This window comes from Maylandia zebra, linkage group LG7 (genome assembly GCF_041146795.1).
Source record: "Maylandia zebra isolate NMK-2024a linkage group LG7, Mzebra_GT3a, whole genome shotgun sequence".
Classification (NCBI taxonomy): domain Eukaryota; kingdom Metazoa; phylum Chordata; class Actinopteri; order Cichliformes; family Cichlidae; genus Maylandia; species Maylandia zebra.
In genome coordinates this window covers 54,497,598-54,512,080 of record NC_135173.1, presented here as the reverse complement: position 1 = coordinate 54,512,080, position 14,483 = coordinate 54,497,598, and the positions used below count along the sequence as shown (strand labels likewise).

At 41.0% G+C, this 14,483-nt stretch overlaps 1 protein-coding gene across 9 annotated transcripts in view; it reads left to right on the top strand.

The window, feature by feature from the left end:
• fcho2 (FCH and mu domain containing endocytic adaptor 2) overlaps positions 1 to 14,483 on the top strand; it is a 50,007-nt gene that overhangs the window by 13,686 nt on the left and 21,838 nt on the right. For all 9 annotated transcript variants that reach the window (XM_076886697.1, XM_076886699.1, XM_076886700.1 and 6 more), the window contains exons 4-8: positions 2,924 to 3,065; positions 4,569 to 4,721; positions 4,957 to 5,061; positions 6,350 to 6,448; positions 11,821 to 11,917. In XM_076886697.1, the coding sequence (XP_076742812.1) occupies positions 2,924 to 3,065; positions 4,569 to 4,721; positions 4,957 to 5,061; positions 6,350 to 6,448; positions 11,821 to 11,917 (596 nt within the window). The remainder of the gene's footprint in view (positions 1 to 2,923; positions 3,066 to 4,568; positions 4,722 to 4,956; positions 5,062 to 6,349; positions 6,449 to 11,820; positions 11,918 to 14,483) is intronic.

Here is a 14,483-nt window from a genome sequence, read left to right as displayed (position 1 = left end):
GGAAAAAGTAGTATAGCTTACTAGGGTATATTAGACTTAATAGTTACTATATACAGGGAGTGCAGAATTATTAGGCAAATGAGTATTTTGTCCACATCATCCTCTTCATGCATGTTGTCTTACTCCAAGCTGTATAGGCTCGAAAGCCTACTACCAATTAAGCATATTAGGTGATGTGCATCTCTGTAATGAGAAGGGGTGTGGTCTAATGACATCAACACCCTATATCAGGTGTGCATAATTATTAGGCAACGTCCTTTCCTTTGGCAAAATGGGTCAAAAGAAGGACTTGACAGGCTCAGAAAAGTCAAAAATAGTGAGATATCTTGCAGAGGGATGCAGCAGTCTCAAAATTGCAAAGCTTCTGAAGCGTGATCATCGAACAATCAAGCGTTTTATTCAAAATAGTCAACAGGGTCGCAAGAAGCGTGTGGAAAAACCAAGGCGCCAAATAACTGCCCATGAACTGAGGAAAGTCAAGCGTGCAGCTGCCAAGATGCCACTTGCCACCAGTTTGGCCATATTTCAGAGCTGCAACATCACTGGAGTGCCCAAAAGCACAAGGTGTGCAATACTCAGAGACATGGCCAAGGTAAGAAAGGCTGAAAGACGACCACCACTGAACAAGACACACAAGCTGAAATGTCAAGACTGGGCCAAGAAATATCTCAAGACAGATTTTTCTAAGGTTTTATGGACTGATGAAATGAGAGTGAGTCTTGATGGGCCAGATGGATGGGCCCGTGGCTGGATTGGTAAAGGGCAGAGAGCTCCAGTCCGACTCAGACGCCAGCAAGGTGGAGGTGGAGTACTGGTTTGGGCTGGTATCATCAAAGATGAGCTTGTGGGGCCTTTTCGGGTTGAGGATGGAGTCAAGCTCAACTCCCAGTCCTACTGCCAGTTTCTGGAAGACACCTTCTTCAAGCAGTGGTACAGGAAGAAGTCTGCATCCTTCAAGAAAAACATGATTTTCATGCAGGACAATGCTCCATCACACGCGTCCAAGTACTCCACAGCGTGGCTGGCAAGAAAGGGTATAAAAGAAGAAAAACTAATGACATGGCCACCTTGTTCACCTGATCTGAACCCCATTGAGAACCTGTGGTCCATCATCAAATGTGAGATTTACAAGGAGGGAAAACAGTACACCTCTCTGAACAGTGTCTGGGAGGCTGTGGTTGCTGCTGCACGCAATGTTGATGGTGAACAGATCAAAACACTGACAGAATCCATGGATGGCAGGCTTTTGAGTGTCCTTGCAAAGAAAGGTGGCTATATTGGTCGCTGATTTGTTTTTGTTTTGTTTTTGAATGTCAGAAATGTATATTTGTGAAAGTGGAGATGTTATATTGGTTTCACTGGTAAAAATAAATAATTGAAATGGGTATATATTTGTTTTTTGTTAAGTTGCCTAATAATTATGCACAGTAATAGTCAGCTGCACACACAGATATCCCCCTAAAATAGCTAAAACTAAAAACAAACTAAAAACTACTTCCAAAAACATTCAGCTTTGATATTAATGAGTTTTTTGGGTTCATTGAGAACATGGTTGTTGTTCAATAATAAAATTATTCCTCAAAAATACAACTTGCCTAATAATTCTGCACTCCCTGTACAGTAATGGACTTCTATACATTTTACATCAGATTAAAACTTTGGGTGTAAGATTCAGATAATTATTTATTAAAAGCTAGACATTTTAAATGAGAATAAGAAAGAAACGTATGTCTTTGTGCCCCCTTTTCCCTGTTAATGCCCTATCGGCCCCCCTGGCTAAACTTTGCTAGATCCGCCCCTGCACAGTTACCAGCCGTCAGCTGCATAGAAAAGGATCCTGGTGTAGAAAGTTATATTAAATAAATTCTAACAACACCTTATCAAGCTTAAACGTGCTGCTGTTGTTCAGCCGCTGGTTTCCTCTTTCTGGCATAAACAAAAGAGAGACGGACTCGCGACAGAAAAGCCGATCAGCTGATCATTGATCAGTTTCATGATTGAAGTAGAAACAGGAGAGGGAGGGAGAGAGAAGAGTCAGTCGCTCCATATATCAGTTGTTAAGCTTAACGCAGGAATGCTTTGCAAACATTCAAAATGAACTTACACATTTGCTTTACTTCTCCCTGGGATCACTTCCTCTGAGATGAAATGCCGGATTGGAGGCTACAAATACACACAGCCGCTCTATCACGTGAGCACACTGCTCCGACTACGGTTATGAGCCGAGTTATGTCACGTCGCAAGTTTTTTGAGGTGCTTTTTTGATATTTAATGGATCGGATTACATTTTTTATTTCCCTCCGATATCCGATCCAGTAATTTAGGTCAGTATCGGACCGATTCCGATACGTAATATCGGATTGGTCCATCTCTAGTTAGTACCAGAGTTATTATCATTGTTTTGTGTTTTCTAGTTAGATTTCGTTTTTAATTTTTGTTTTTTAATGAGTTTAGTTTCAGTTCATTTGCAAAGTAGCTTTGTTAGTTTCAGTTTAGTTTTTATTGTTTAAAAATGTTTTGTTTTTATTCATTTCAGTGTTAGTTTTATTCTGTTTTAATTATTATTGTATTTATGGCAAATGCCAGAGCCAGGATTTAGGAAATTCAGCAAAAAAATCAATCAGCTTTTTAAAAGCAGCTGACTCACATTCTTCTAGACAAAGCCTCAATAAACATGTCCATCAAAGCCTCATCAGGTAGTTTGTAAAAATAAATGTTACCAAATGATCCATTCTCAAAACTATATGTAGGATATTTTCTAGATTATTTTATTTTATTTAGTTTTACAATTTCTTTTCAATTAGTTTACTTTTTAATTTTTTTGGTTAAATATAATAAGCGCGATGCATATGACTTTCTAAAGAAGATGCTTGAATGAATTCATATGAATTTAATTATGTAAATATTCTTTTCTTTATCACAGGACATTTGCTCCGATGTGGGACGTGTTTAAAGGTTCAACAGAGAAGCTGGCCAGTTGTCACATGGAACTTGTGAGGAAACTACAGGAACTTATAAAAGAGGTTCAGAAATATGTGGAAGAGCAGTCCAAAGCACACAAAAAGGTAAGGACATTTGGTGTTGGAGAAACTGTGAACACAAAATACTGATACAGTGCAATATGATGAAGTCTGTCTTCTGATTTTCTATTTGCGTGCTTTTAAAGTTGAACATTAAAAATGACAAGTACAAAAAAAGTGTTTTTCTTCCTCAGATCACTTGTAGAAAACCTTTATAGTTGTTTCCAGTATTGCTTCAGATCCATTGTTGTCAGAATTCCTTATAATAATAACAACTTTTCACTTTCTGATTAATCTACACACCTCTGTACAGACAGCAAACAGAGACTGGAACCTGATGTGATATTAACTAATTCATTAACTAAAGATAGCTGAAAGTGACACACATTAAGCAGTTACAGTGAACTGTTAGCTAAAGTTTCTTAGCATCAACCCAATGATTACTTTTATGTGGCATTTTTTCTGTGTTTTTGTGTCACATTCAGCCAACTCTTGCATCAAAATATTCTCAAACTTTCCAAGTTGTTCTAAGCGTATTTTCCTATTACTCTGACACCGCATGAATGCCCAGTAAGAGAACATTTTGAACCATGCATTTTTGATACTTACATTCCTGTAAATACTAATTGAGGTTTGATTGCACCAATGCTGTTTTTCTTTCAGTTAGATTACAGTGGTTTTCTGCTCCACTTTTGACACAAACTCGTCTTCACTGAACAAAATGAACTATTTAAATTTAAACCCATTCTAACCTTCCACCATTACAAATTGTTTCACACTCTAGTGATTGTCCTCAGAGTCAAAGAAGCTGAAAGTAAGCCATGTACAAGAGAGGGGATATAGTTTTGGCGGATTCCATCTTGACAAAACCACAGTGATGTGCTCGTGGTGTCGTTCTGCGAGGCATTTCTTTACACCTCACTCTGCCACCTCGTTTTGTTGAGACGCAGGATGAACTCATATTTGATGCATGAAGCCACGGAGCACAATGTAAAATAGGAGCTCGGCATTAGGGGAGTTGTGTTTGTGCTTAGAGCATGACAAAAAGGCGGTCACAGTTTCTCTTGATCACTTCCCCACAACTCCCTGCTCCTCTCAGCTGTTTATGTTTCTTGGCTCTCTTGCTAAAACAATATAAGACTGTATTTAGATAAATGTGTTCATAACATAATATGATAAAATACTTAACATTTTTTCTTTTTTATCCAGTGATGTGCGCATTACAACATAATGGTGTCATAATGAGTACATGAGAGGGTTTAGGGATGATGCTAATTAGTAAAACAGATGATCAAGCAAGGTTTTTTATGTGGTTTTAGTGTTCATAAGCATTTACCCTCCATTAAAGACCTCTTTTTATATCCATGAGAATGACGAAAGGCTTTAAGAATGGATCAGATGCTTTGAGTTTATTAATTGCTAGTTGCTATACTGTGCCAAAGGCACATGCAGCCAGTTTGCACAGACACATTCAGACACATTCAAACTCGCATCTTAAACAAGGCGTGTTGTTATTAGGCTTACCCTATACGACATGTGTGTTTTCAGACAAAAGAAGAGGTGGCGTCTACCCTTGAGGCCGTCCAGAACATCCAGAGCATCTTCCAGGCTCTGCAGAAGTCCAAGGAGAACTATAATGCCAAAATTGTGGAGCAGGAACGCCTCCGCAAGGAGGGGGCCACCCAGAGAGATGTAGACAAGGTGGGAGGCCACACTCGCACGTACACACTCCCACATAATCATGGTCTGGTAATAAGGCATGATGAAGTGCTTTAATAGAGGAGTCTATACTGAAAGTTCAACCCCAAAGGCTTCAGATGTTAAGTGGAGATCGGTTTTCTTGCCATTTTGTCAGAGGAGCCTGAAAGACTGACAGTCATTGTCTCCAATATACAAACACTTGATAGTCATTTATCTGTTTGTTTATGCTCTGCAGGCTGGAGTGAAAGCCAAAAAAGCCACAGAGACCTACAAATCATACGTGGAGAAATATGCCACAGCTAAGTCTGAGTTTGAACAGAAGATGACAGAAACTGCACAGGTATTTATTAGCTGGTTCTCCCTCCTTCTTTGTGCATGTGCTTTAATCAAATGCATGCTCACAAACTCTGTTTGTTGTCTATCTCTGTGGTATGCAGCACTTTTGTTGGTAAATCTGTTAGTTCTGTGTGTGTGCGCACATGTGTGTGTCTGTTCCACGCTTTGAGCCCTGTATCATCTCCAGATTGTGTTTTTTCCCCCTTAACGTAATCATTGTGTAATTGAATCCATCTGAAGCGCTGATTAGATAAACTCCAAATTAAAATCAGATCAACAGAATTTGGTCTCAGTGTCCTCCTGAACCGCAGCAGCGCTGCCACCAGAGCTGGTTCCAGTTAGCCCAGTGGTTTTGTTTTCCCCTATAGAAGGCAGCATTGCCGCTTCCCCCGAATTACAGTCTACGGCTCATCTCCAGCGCAACACATGTAGACGTGTATTATAAACACTGAACACATGTGCTCTCTGACATCACCGTGTCGCCGACATGTGTGTTCCCTTTGACTGTCTGTGTGTGAGCCTGTGCGAGCTGTCATCATGGCAGAAGACAAAAGCGCAGTTTTATTTTGCATGCAAGTCTCTGAAGTGTAGATGCAGAGGCCGGATGCTCTTTATCCGGTGTTTTCGTGGTCAGAAAGGCTCAATCCCCCCGGTCCCCCTGCGATTTTCCAGTTTATGATTATTTATACTCATTCTCCTCGGTTTACCCTCAAAGCCCCGAGTCACACACAAATGGAAGTAAGTACCAGCATTTAAGTTTGTGGTCCACACCATACTTGAAATGAATCCTCATCACTATATGTCACGTCCAGAATTGAGTCTTGGTGGGAGGAGCTATATGTGCTCCTGAGCCAGAGACCACCCAGACATACACACACACACACCAAAAGAAAGTCACAGGAACCAAATACAGAAGCAAAGTCTCACATTTGGCCTTTGACTTGTACGTTTTTTTTATAAAGATTTTTTGGCATGCAATTAATTTGTTTTCAAGTTTGAAGCTTTTTTATTCGTTTTTCCTTTTTTTTTGCTGCATAGAGACAGATTGCACAAACAGGTTCCTGTAAGAGACAAAAATATATATATATATTTTGGTTCAACAGCTGGTTAGAAAGAACTAAATGTCCACAGATTTTTGTTAAATGACGTAGCACAAACCTATTTCCTTTAATGTATGCTGACCACATATTTGTATATACATAGTTACCCCCCCCAAATACTAATTCTTAACCAGGTGAAGCCTTCTTAAAGTGACATCGCTGTGCCATTAATATTATAACCCTGTCTTACAGAAATTCCAAGACATCGAAGAAAACCACATTCTCCACATGAAGGAGATCATTCAGTCGTACTCGTTGTATGTGGATGAAACACACATTCAGATAGGAGAGGTGAGTATGTACACACACACGCACAGACATTCCTGTGGGTGGAGTAGGTGTCTCGCTGACCTGAGGCTGTGCTCACTGGGTTCACTGTGCGTCATATCAATTAGTGTCGTCTTTGATCTCGCTAATAATTTAACCGAGGAGCAGGAAATGGTCCATTCATCCTTTTATGCCAAGCAATTAGAAACTGATCAAAACTCCCTCTCAGATCAAAACTCCCTCTCAGTCTATCGAAAGCACCTCCACAAGGGCAGAGACTTTGCCAAATACTGTGTATGGTAGTAAAAAGTGCTGCACGGGCCTCTTTTTCCTCTCTGGAGCAGTGTGTTTGGGTTTGGCATCAAGCACAATTGTGAAGGCTTTCAAACATCATTCAGAACTACATCAATCAGTATTCAGCGTGAACCAGAGATTGCTTTTCATTTAGTTATTTAGCACTCATACTTAGCAGTGCCACACAGAATACCTAACTACAATCTGCTGCTCTGTTTCATTAATCTGTAGCTGCTTTGTGCTAACGCTGCTGCTGTAGTTCCCTTAAGATCTGTAGAGGGCGACGCAACTCCACCAAGAGAATCAGAGTCTAGCTGTGGACAGTCTAAAAAAGAAATCCTCTTCAGTGTACACGGCTGGGAATAACAGTTGTTAATAAAAGTTGTTTTAGTGCCCTTATTTTCTGTCGTTGGATGTCATTTTATTGACGTGTCATTGTAGCCCCAGGACAACTTGAAAAAAAAATGTTTACGCATTACGCACATATTTTTTTAAAAGTTACAAACCGAAATGTTTTCCCACATAAAAGCATTTCGGTTATTTGGAGCATTTTTTCTTAAAAGGCAATAATATTACTAATGACAGTGAAAAAAATTATATTTGTGGTTGAAAGTCAGCAGCTAAAGAACTGTTTCACATTTTCATTTAAATGATGACAAAAATCTGCGAGATGTGAACTCTCTGATTTTAAACAAGTGTTTCTTAGTTAGAAGTTCTAAAAATGTATTCTAAAGGGGGTGTAGCATTGAACCAAGACTCAAACATTTGTGAAAACCACAAAACTAAAGTCAAACGTTAGAAACTGTTTCCTCTTTAGGGTTCATCACGATGTAGATACAGAGGTGATGGGCAGAACCGCAGCATAGCACCTCCACTAATCTAACTCCTACCATGAGGCAACCTTTATGTTTATCAGTTCATCGGTTAGCCAGACACCTGCTTATGAATATAAACAGGTGTTTATAAATCTTTCATAAAGGATTTGATCAGTTGTTTATGTTAGTACACCACCAGTCATACTGCCATCAGGGGCCTGTTAAAGTCATCACCAGGTATACAATCCCACATACATGCTCACAAATATCTACAAGGCTTCTGCTAGTAGAAGAAGAGTGTGTAAAACTATTCAACATATGTACATATGACGTAAAAACTACTGCTTCTCAGGTTTTTTTGTTTTTGCACATTTTTTAGAATTAAATGTTTAAGATCACCAAACTAATTTTATTATTGGTCTAAGATAACCTGAGTAAATACAAAATATTAATTTAGTTATTAAATGGAAAAGGTTATCTAAATATACATGTGTGCAAAAGTAATTGACCCAACTGTTAAATCATGAAATAACTGTAATTACCGTAACCACATGTTTAAAAAAAAAAAAAAAAAAAAAGCTGAGTTCAACTTCACTAAACCTCTAGGGTCAAGAAATGACTTAACTAGAACCTGTCTGACAAAGCGTGAAGTAAGATAAAAGCTCACAGAGAGCAACTCATTATGCCACTATCAAAAGAAACAGCCGAGAAACACTGTCAGCTGGGAAAGCCTTACAAAGCAATAGCGGTGAACCTTCCGAGGAGTGCCTGTTCTACCGAAATTACTCCAAGGGCACATCAGCGACTCAACGAGGAGGTCACAAAAGAGCCGAGAACCATATCTAAATAACTGCTGGCTTCACTTGTCTCAGTTAGGGTCAGAGTTCATGATTTAACAATAGGAAAGATAATGGGCAAAAATGGCATCCATGGGAGAGTTCAATTTGACACTGCTGACCAAAAGAACACAAAGGCCTCATATTTGCCAAAAAACATCTTGACGATCCCCAAGACTTTTGGGAAAATATTCTGTAGCCTGACGAGACAACAGCTGAACTTTTTGGAAGGTTCAAGTCCCGTTAGATCTGGTCTAAAGCTAACACAGCATTTCATAAAAAGTACATCATACCAGCAGTCAAGCATGGTGGTGGTAGTGCGATGGTCTGGGATGTTCTGGGGCTGCTTTGCTGCTTCGGGACTTTGATGGTTTTCCATAAGGGTTAGGGGTTAGGCTTGCCCTTTATGGAACCATGAATTCTGCTCTCTGCCAGGAAGTCATGAAGGAGTATTTCCACCCATCAGTTTGTGTCCTGAAGCTCAAGAGCACTTAAAAAAGACAGCAGCAAGTCCACCTCAAGTCCACTTTTTGAATGGTTCAAAAAGTGGCCTAATCAAGGTCTTTGACTCAAATCCAGTTCAGATTTTTTGGCATGACCTTAAACAGGCCATTCACACTTAAACCTTCCCAATGTGGCTGAATTAAAACAATTCTGCAAAGAAGAGTGAGCTAAAATTCCACAGCAGTATGAAAGACTCATTGCCAGGTATTGCAAACATATTATTCAAGTTCCTGCTGCCTAGGGTGAAACAAGGGTTCACAGGGGCTAATTTTCACATAGGGACAGGTAGGTTTGAATAGATTTTTTTCCCCTTAATAACTGAAATCATCATTCAAATACTGCATTTTGTGTTTACCCTGGTTATCTTTGACTAATATTGAAATTTGTTTGGTCAGAGGGCCCGGTGGCGCCAGTGTCCGGCAGTCTCACCTCTGTCAATGCACCCCAGGGCAGCTGTGGCTACAATGTAGCTTGCCATCACCAGTGTGTGAATGTGTGTGTGAATGTAGTGTAAAGCGCTTTGGGGTCCTTAGGGACTAAGTAAAAGCGCTATACAAATGCAGGCCATTTACCATTTACCATTTGTTTGAGCTAAAAACAAAACAAAACAACAAAATCAGGCAAATACTTTTTCCACAACACTCCGTGTGTCTGTGTTTAACATACTTACTACAGTTGTTAGTGTTGTTGCCATTTTCTTTAAAATACAATTTTTATTGTTTGAGCTTTTTGTTTTTTACTTCTTCTTTTTTTACCTGTCCTACATAAAAAAAGAAAAGAAGAAGAAGAAGAAAAAAAACAGTTGCCACCTGTTCATCATTGGACGCAGATGGTACAAGCCTGGTGAAGGGACCATTTTCTTTACCGGCACTACTATTGTATCATGCCAGCAAAGAGGCTAGCACACACAAACACACAAAAACCGCAGTGATAATATTAGACATACAAGTTTCTTCAGACAAGCTGGGTAGGCATGGGAGATTTGAAAGGTATGTTTGGTCCATATTTGAGTGTGGTTTGCTGTTCAGAGAGCTTTGAACTCACATAAGGGTAGTTGCGTCTGTCTGTGTGCGTGCTGTGTTTGTTTTGGTAAGTGAGCGTTTGTGTGCGAGCGAGGATACCTTTAAGGCAGATACATGTTTCGAGCATGTGGGCGAAAGACTCTCTGGGAGTTTTGTTGTTTGTCTGTGTGTGAGAGCGAGAGAGAGAGAGGGGGAGAGAGATAGAGATAGGGGGAGTGAGGGTTGATGACATTAGTAGCCTCCATCATGGCAGCAGCACCTGACAGATTGCGTGTACTGTACTGAGCACACTTCCTCACCACTGCAACCTCCCTGCCCCCACCTCCTCAACCCGACCCCCACCAACATCCTCTCCTGCCAGGGCACAGAAGGCTAATGCACTCCACCTCGCCACAGGGGCCCGGGGGGCAAACACATATGTGTGCGTATGCGTGTTTTCGATAGTGGAGCCACTCTGCGCTTACAGTATCACGCAAATCTAAATGGTTTTGTTGAGATGGCTCAGTCAGTCAGTTTCACTTCCCCCTCACTAAACACACAAGCACATACGCACATCCAAAACAAACAAGCAAACACTATCCTTCCTCTCACACTACCCAAAGGGTATCTCAGTGCCAGCAACAATGATGCAACCTGACACAAGAGAATGCCAGTAAAGTACAGTATTTCTCCGCATGCAAAATAAACAAAACAAATGGTTTTAAATGCCGACCAAAGGCAACACAGCTTATATTACTGAGGAACAGCAGGAAGCTCTCCGTTCCTGTATATCATAAAGCAAGTGGCAGCACTAACCTATTGCTAACCATTCCTATCATCTGGGGGGGGCAACGGTCAGTATTTTGGGGCTTTCAGTCGAGGCTTCTTGGTGTGTTCATACAGTACTTGTCAGTAGAAGTCGGACCACAAACAGACTACTGCTGAAACCCAGAAAATCTCCAGTCTCACAAATTTTGTTACTTGTGTCAGATATGTGCTCATAAAGATTATTAAGCGAATGACACTGGTTTCTGTCATGTTATAATCAAACATATTGACATTAAAAGCAGTCATTAAGTTTAATGTGCCTCATTATAAATGACCTATCAAACAGAGCAGTTTCTCCTTGTTTAATTGATTCAGTTATGCAGAGAAAATGTTTAACAAGAGGAGTCCAAAATTGCATACGTCTGCCAAGGCAGTAAATTAACCTTCATGGCATGCATCAGTTGAGCCTCTGGATCCAAAAGGATGTCCCCTCTGTGATATTTACTTGTCTCTCCCATTTTTTTTTCTCTATTAAATATATTTGTCTGCAAAGTTATGATTTGAAAAGCAACAAATGCTTTCTGGATTCCTGCATTCTGATGGGCTCCAAAAGTCACTTCTGACTTGGGCCAAGCCCCGGGTCAAAACTTTTTGAATAATTGTGCCCACAAACAAACAGACAAAGCAAACTGCTCACACCCCCCTCATTTTGCATGGAGGTAATAACGTGAATCACTGAGTTGAGGGGGGGTTCTAACAGCGCTGTAGCTACACTAAAGATCAATGCTTGGCTTGTGATACTGAGGTTTTTTTCATTTGTGTAGGTATTTGCTTGCAGAGGGTAAAGACCTTTTTTTTCAACTTTTAAGTACATTGTAACTGAGCTGTATAGCTACTGCACAGTGAAAAAACAGGCCAGATTTTAGAGGAAAATATAACCTGGCTTTGCAGGCAGCACTTAAATATGCACATCATCTTCTTATCACACTTTAAGAGAAATGTTACCTGGCAAGTGGTCCCAAATGACCTCTTTTATACAAGTAACAAACAAACTCTACCATTAGTTGACCAACTCGCTCTAAGCACTACATCAGTTAAAAATCACCACAACCTCATTTAAAGAAGACTATAAATTTTAAGATCATGGGTAAATCTGATTTCTTTTTGAACCTTTCCAGGTCCACCATGAATTTGTGAGGAACATCGAGAACACATCAGTTGAGAGCTTAATCCAGAAACTGGCTGAAAGCAAAGGAACGGGCAAAGAGAGACCAGGTAAGCCACCGGGGTCCTGTATGTTTTATTTAGAGTAATTTATATTTTTCAGTGTCTGTACTGTGTGTTAAGAAATTGTTGCCAGGGGGTATGGGGGGCTTCTTTCTGACCCAGGCTTGTGGAGAGGGGAGGGGTATATAGAGAGGGGCAATTAGTGGTAGGAGAGAGGGCCATCAGAGTCAATCACAGTAATCTGCTGTAAAGGTAGGCAGGCTTGGCATTCCAGTAAGCATGTGACACACCGGGGGCTTTGCTGTGTTCACAGGCTAAGCAGGCATAACCAACTTCTTCAGGAGGTCAGGGCTCAACAATAACTCTTGTGTAAACTTTGCCATGCCACAATAATCAAGGGAAAACTCCACAGACACTTTTGGCTCCACTCCCTTACCTCCCTCTCATTCACGCACACGCACTCATTCCCTTATCTCCTTGGTCGATATTTTCCTTCTTTTACAGCGTCTCTGACGTATTGTTTTTTTTTCTGGCATTAGCCTCTGTAGTCTCATCATGCAACATAGCTCAAAACCCAGTCTGCAATATTACAAGCTGCCCTTGTGCACTTGTACTACATCACGTCAGGTCACGGGCGCAGAGGGGTCACCTCTACTGTGTTTGTGTGTACACAAACGGTGACCCCCTGTGTCCAGACGCTGCATCTAAGAAGTGGTGGCCTTCATTTGTTTGGACAGCAGTATTAATTGACGCTTAAAAAAAACGGTCAGAAAATTCCTTCCCCGTATCAAACGCGTTCATTAGGAATTGCTCACCAGCCCTGGCCCTGTCAGAAAAATAACCCGTCTGTCCCCGTGATGAAATAGCTGAACGGATGGCCGGTCTGGAGCCTTTAGAGAGAGAGAGAGAGGTTGAATAAACTTTCTATTGCGGAAACAATCCCAAAGTGACACGCTGCGAGGCAGGGGGGGTCGGCGTGTTCAACGATATCCAGCTGAGCTGTCAACTGGCGGCGGGCCAGACACGCAAACCACTCCACCCCTCTCTCTGGCTCCCAGTTGCCATGTGAAGCATATGCAATTTGAAAAAAAAAAAAATCCATCTTCCTCTCATGCGTGACTGCATGCTTCCCTCACAGAGAGTAGAAAGAAAAGAAACATCTTCCCCTGTATAAACAAAGTCGTCTGTCTGTTTAGGAGATGCTTAAACAGTTCCTAATGTCTGTCCAGATTTAGGTAATATTCATGCATCTGGTGTTTAGACATTTTCGGCTGTTTGTGTGGATAAATATTGTCAGATGGGATCGCAGGATGCCGGTGGCAAAGAATTCCTGCTCTGCTTGGGTCTCATGCAGATTCCTACAGCCTTTTTTTTTTTAAACATCCCGATGGCACAGGGTAATCTTTCAACCCCGTCCACTACTTTTGTTTGACTATTTTTACCACTGATGGGTAAATAAACACTGATGTCATAAGTTAATGATGTGTTTCTTCTTCTTCTCCTTATAAAAAACACCCAAAAAAGCAACACTCGACATATATTCACATGTTCTTAAAGCTGATTGAACAGGGATGATGAAATTATCTCTCGCCTCCTTCTGTGAGTCTTCTTGAATGAGCACGCCAGGGCTGCTTTGATTGGCACGAAGCTCTCATTCACTCAAAACCCACAACAGCCCTCCGTGCCGCCGCTGTGTGTTTGCCAGCAGTGCTGAAGCCCGATATTGCACAGTAGAGTAGATCGGTCATCGGTGAGCTTTATCCACTCCACTTGCTCGCATGCCTCTCGTGACTCGCCGCTTCCCTGCGCTTCAGTCGGCATCGCACACTCAGAACAATGCGTCGATTCTGCTTGTGACTGGCCTCTTCTTGGTGGTGGTGGGGGGCAGGGGACTGCATTGGACTGCTGCTGTGTATATTTTGAGTTAAAATATCATTAGCTTTGTTGTTTTCAGGTCAAGCCCTGTTAGTGTATTGCAGATTTCGCCGGAGGGTCCTGCCCCATCTTTCTTTCTCTGTATATCTTTCTGTGCCTCCTGTTAATCTTGTGTACACTCTTAAGCTTTCTAGGTACGTGCAGTATATCACCCATTTCTTTCATGTCACGCATTTTAAGAGCTAATAGTCATAGTCACATTGCCATTTAAAACCATTAATTAACCACTGTTTGTTTAATTGTGTACCTAAGAAGGCGTGAGTCTTTTAAATGGATTGTAACTACACACGAATACAGAGGCACGCACCGCCTGATCTAGTGGATTTGGCTGATTGACACGTACACGCATTGCATGCCTTACTTCTCATTTGTGTGTGTGTGAGTGCCTACTCGGCGTGACAATCAAAGTGCAGGGCGTTAGAGGCAAATATGCATAATTGACGAGGAGTAAATTAGGCGTAAACGTTGTTGTTTTTTGTTTTCTCATCATTTAAATGACGTGTCCAAATAGCCAAAAACTATTTGGTTTTTTGTTGCTGTTGTTTTTGTCCATATAAATTCATGGCTGGTTTCACTCCAAATGATGCACTGATCAATTGCTGGAACCGATTTAAGGATTTGCCTGTTAGCCAAGGATGTTTCAGCGATTTCAGTCGATCATGTTTGTTTGTTTATGGTT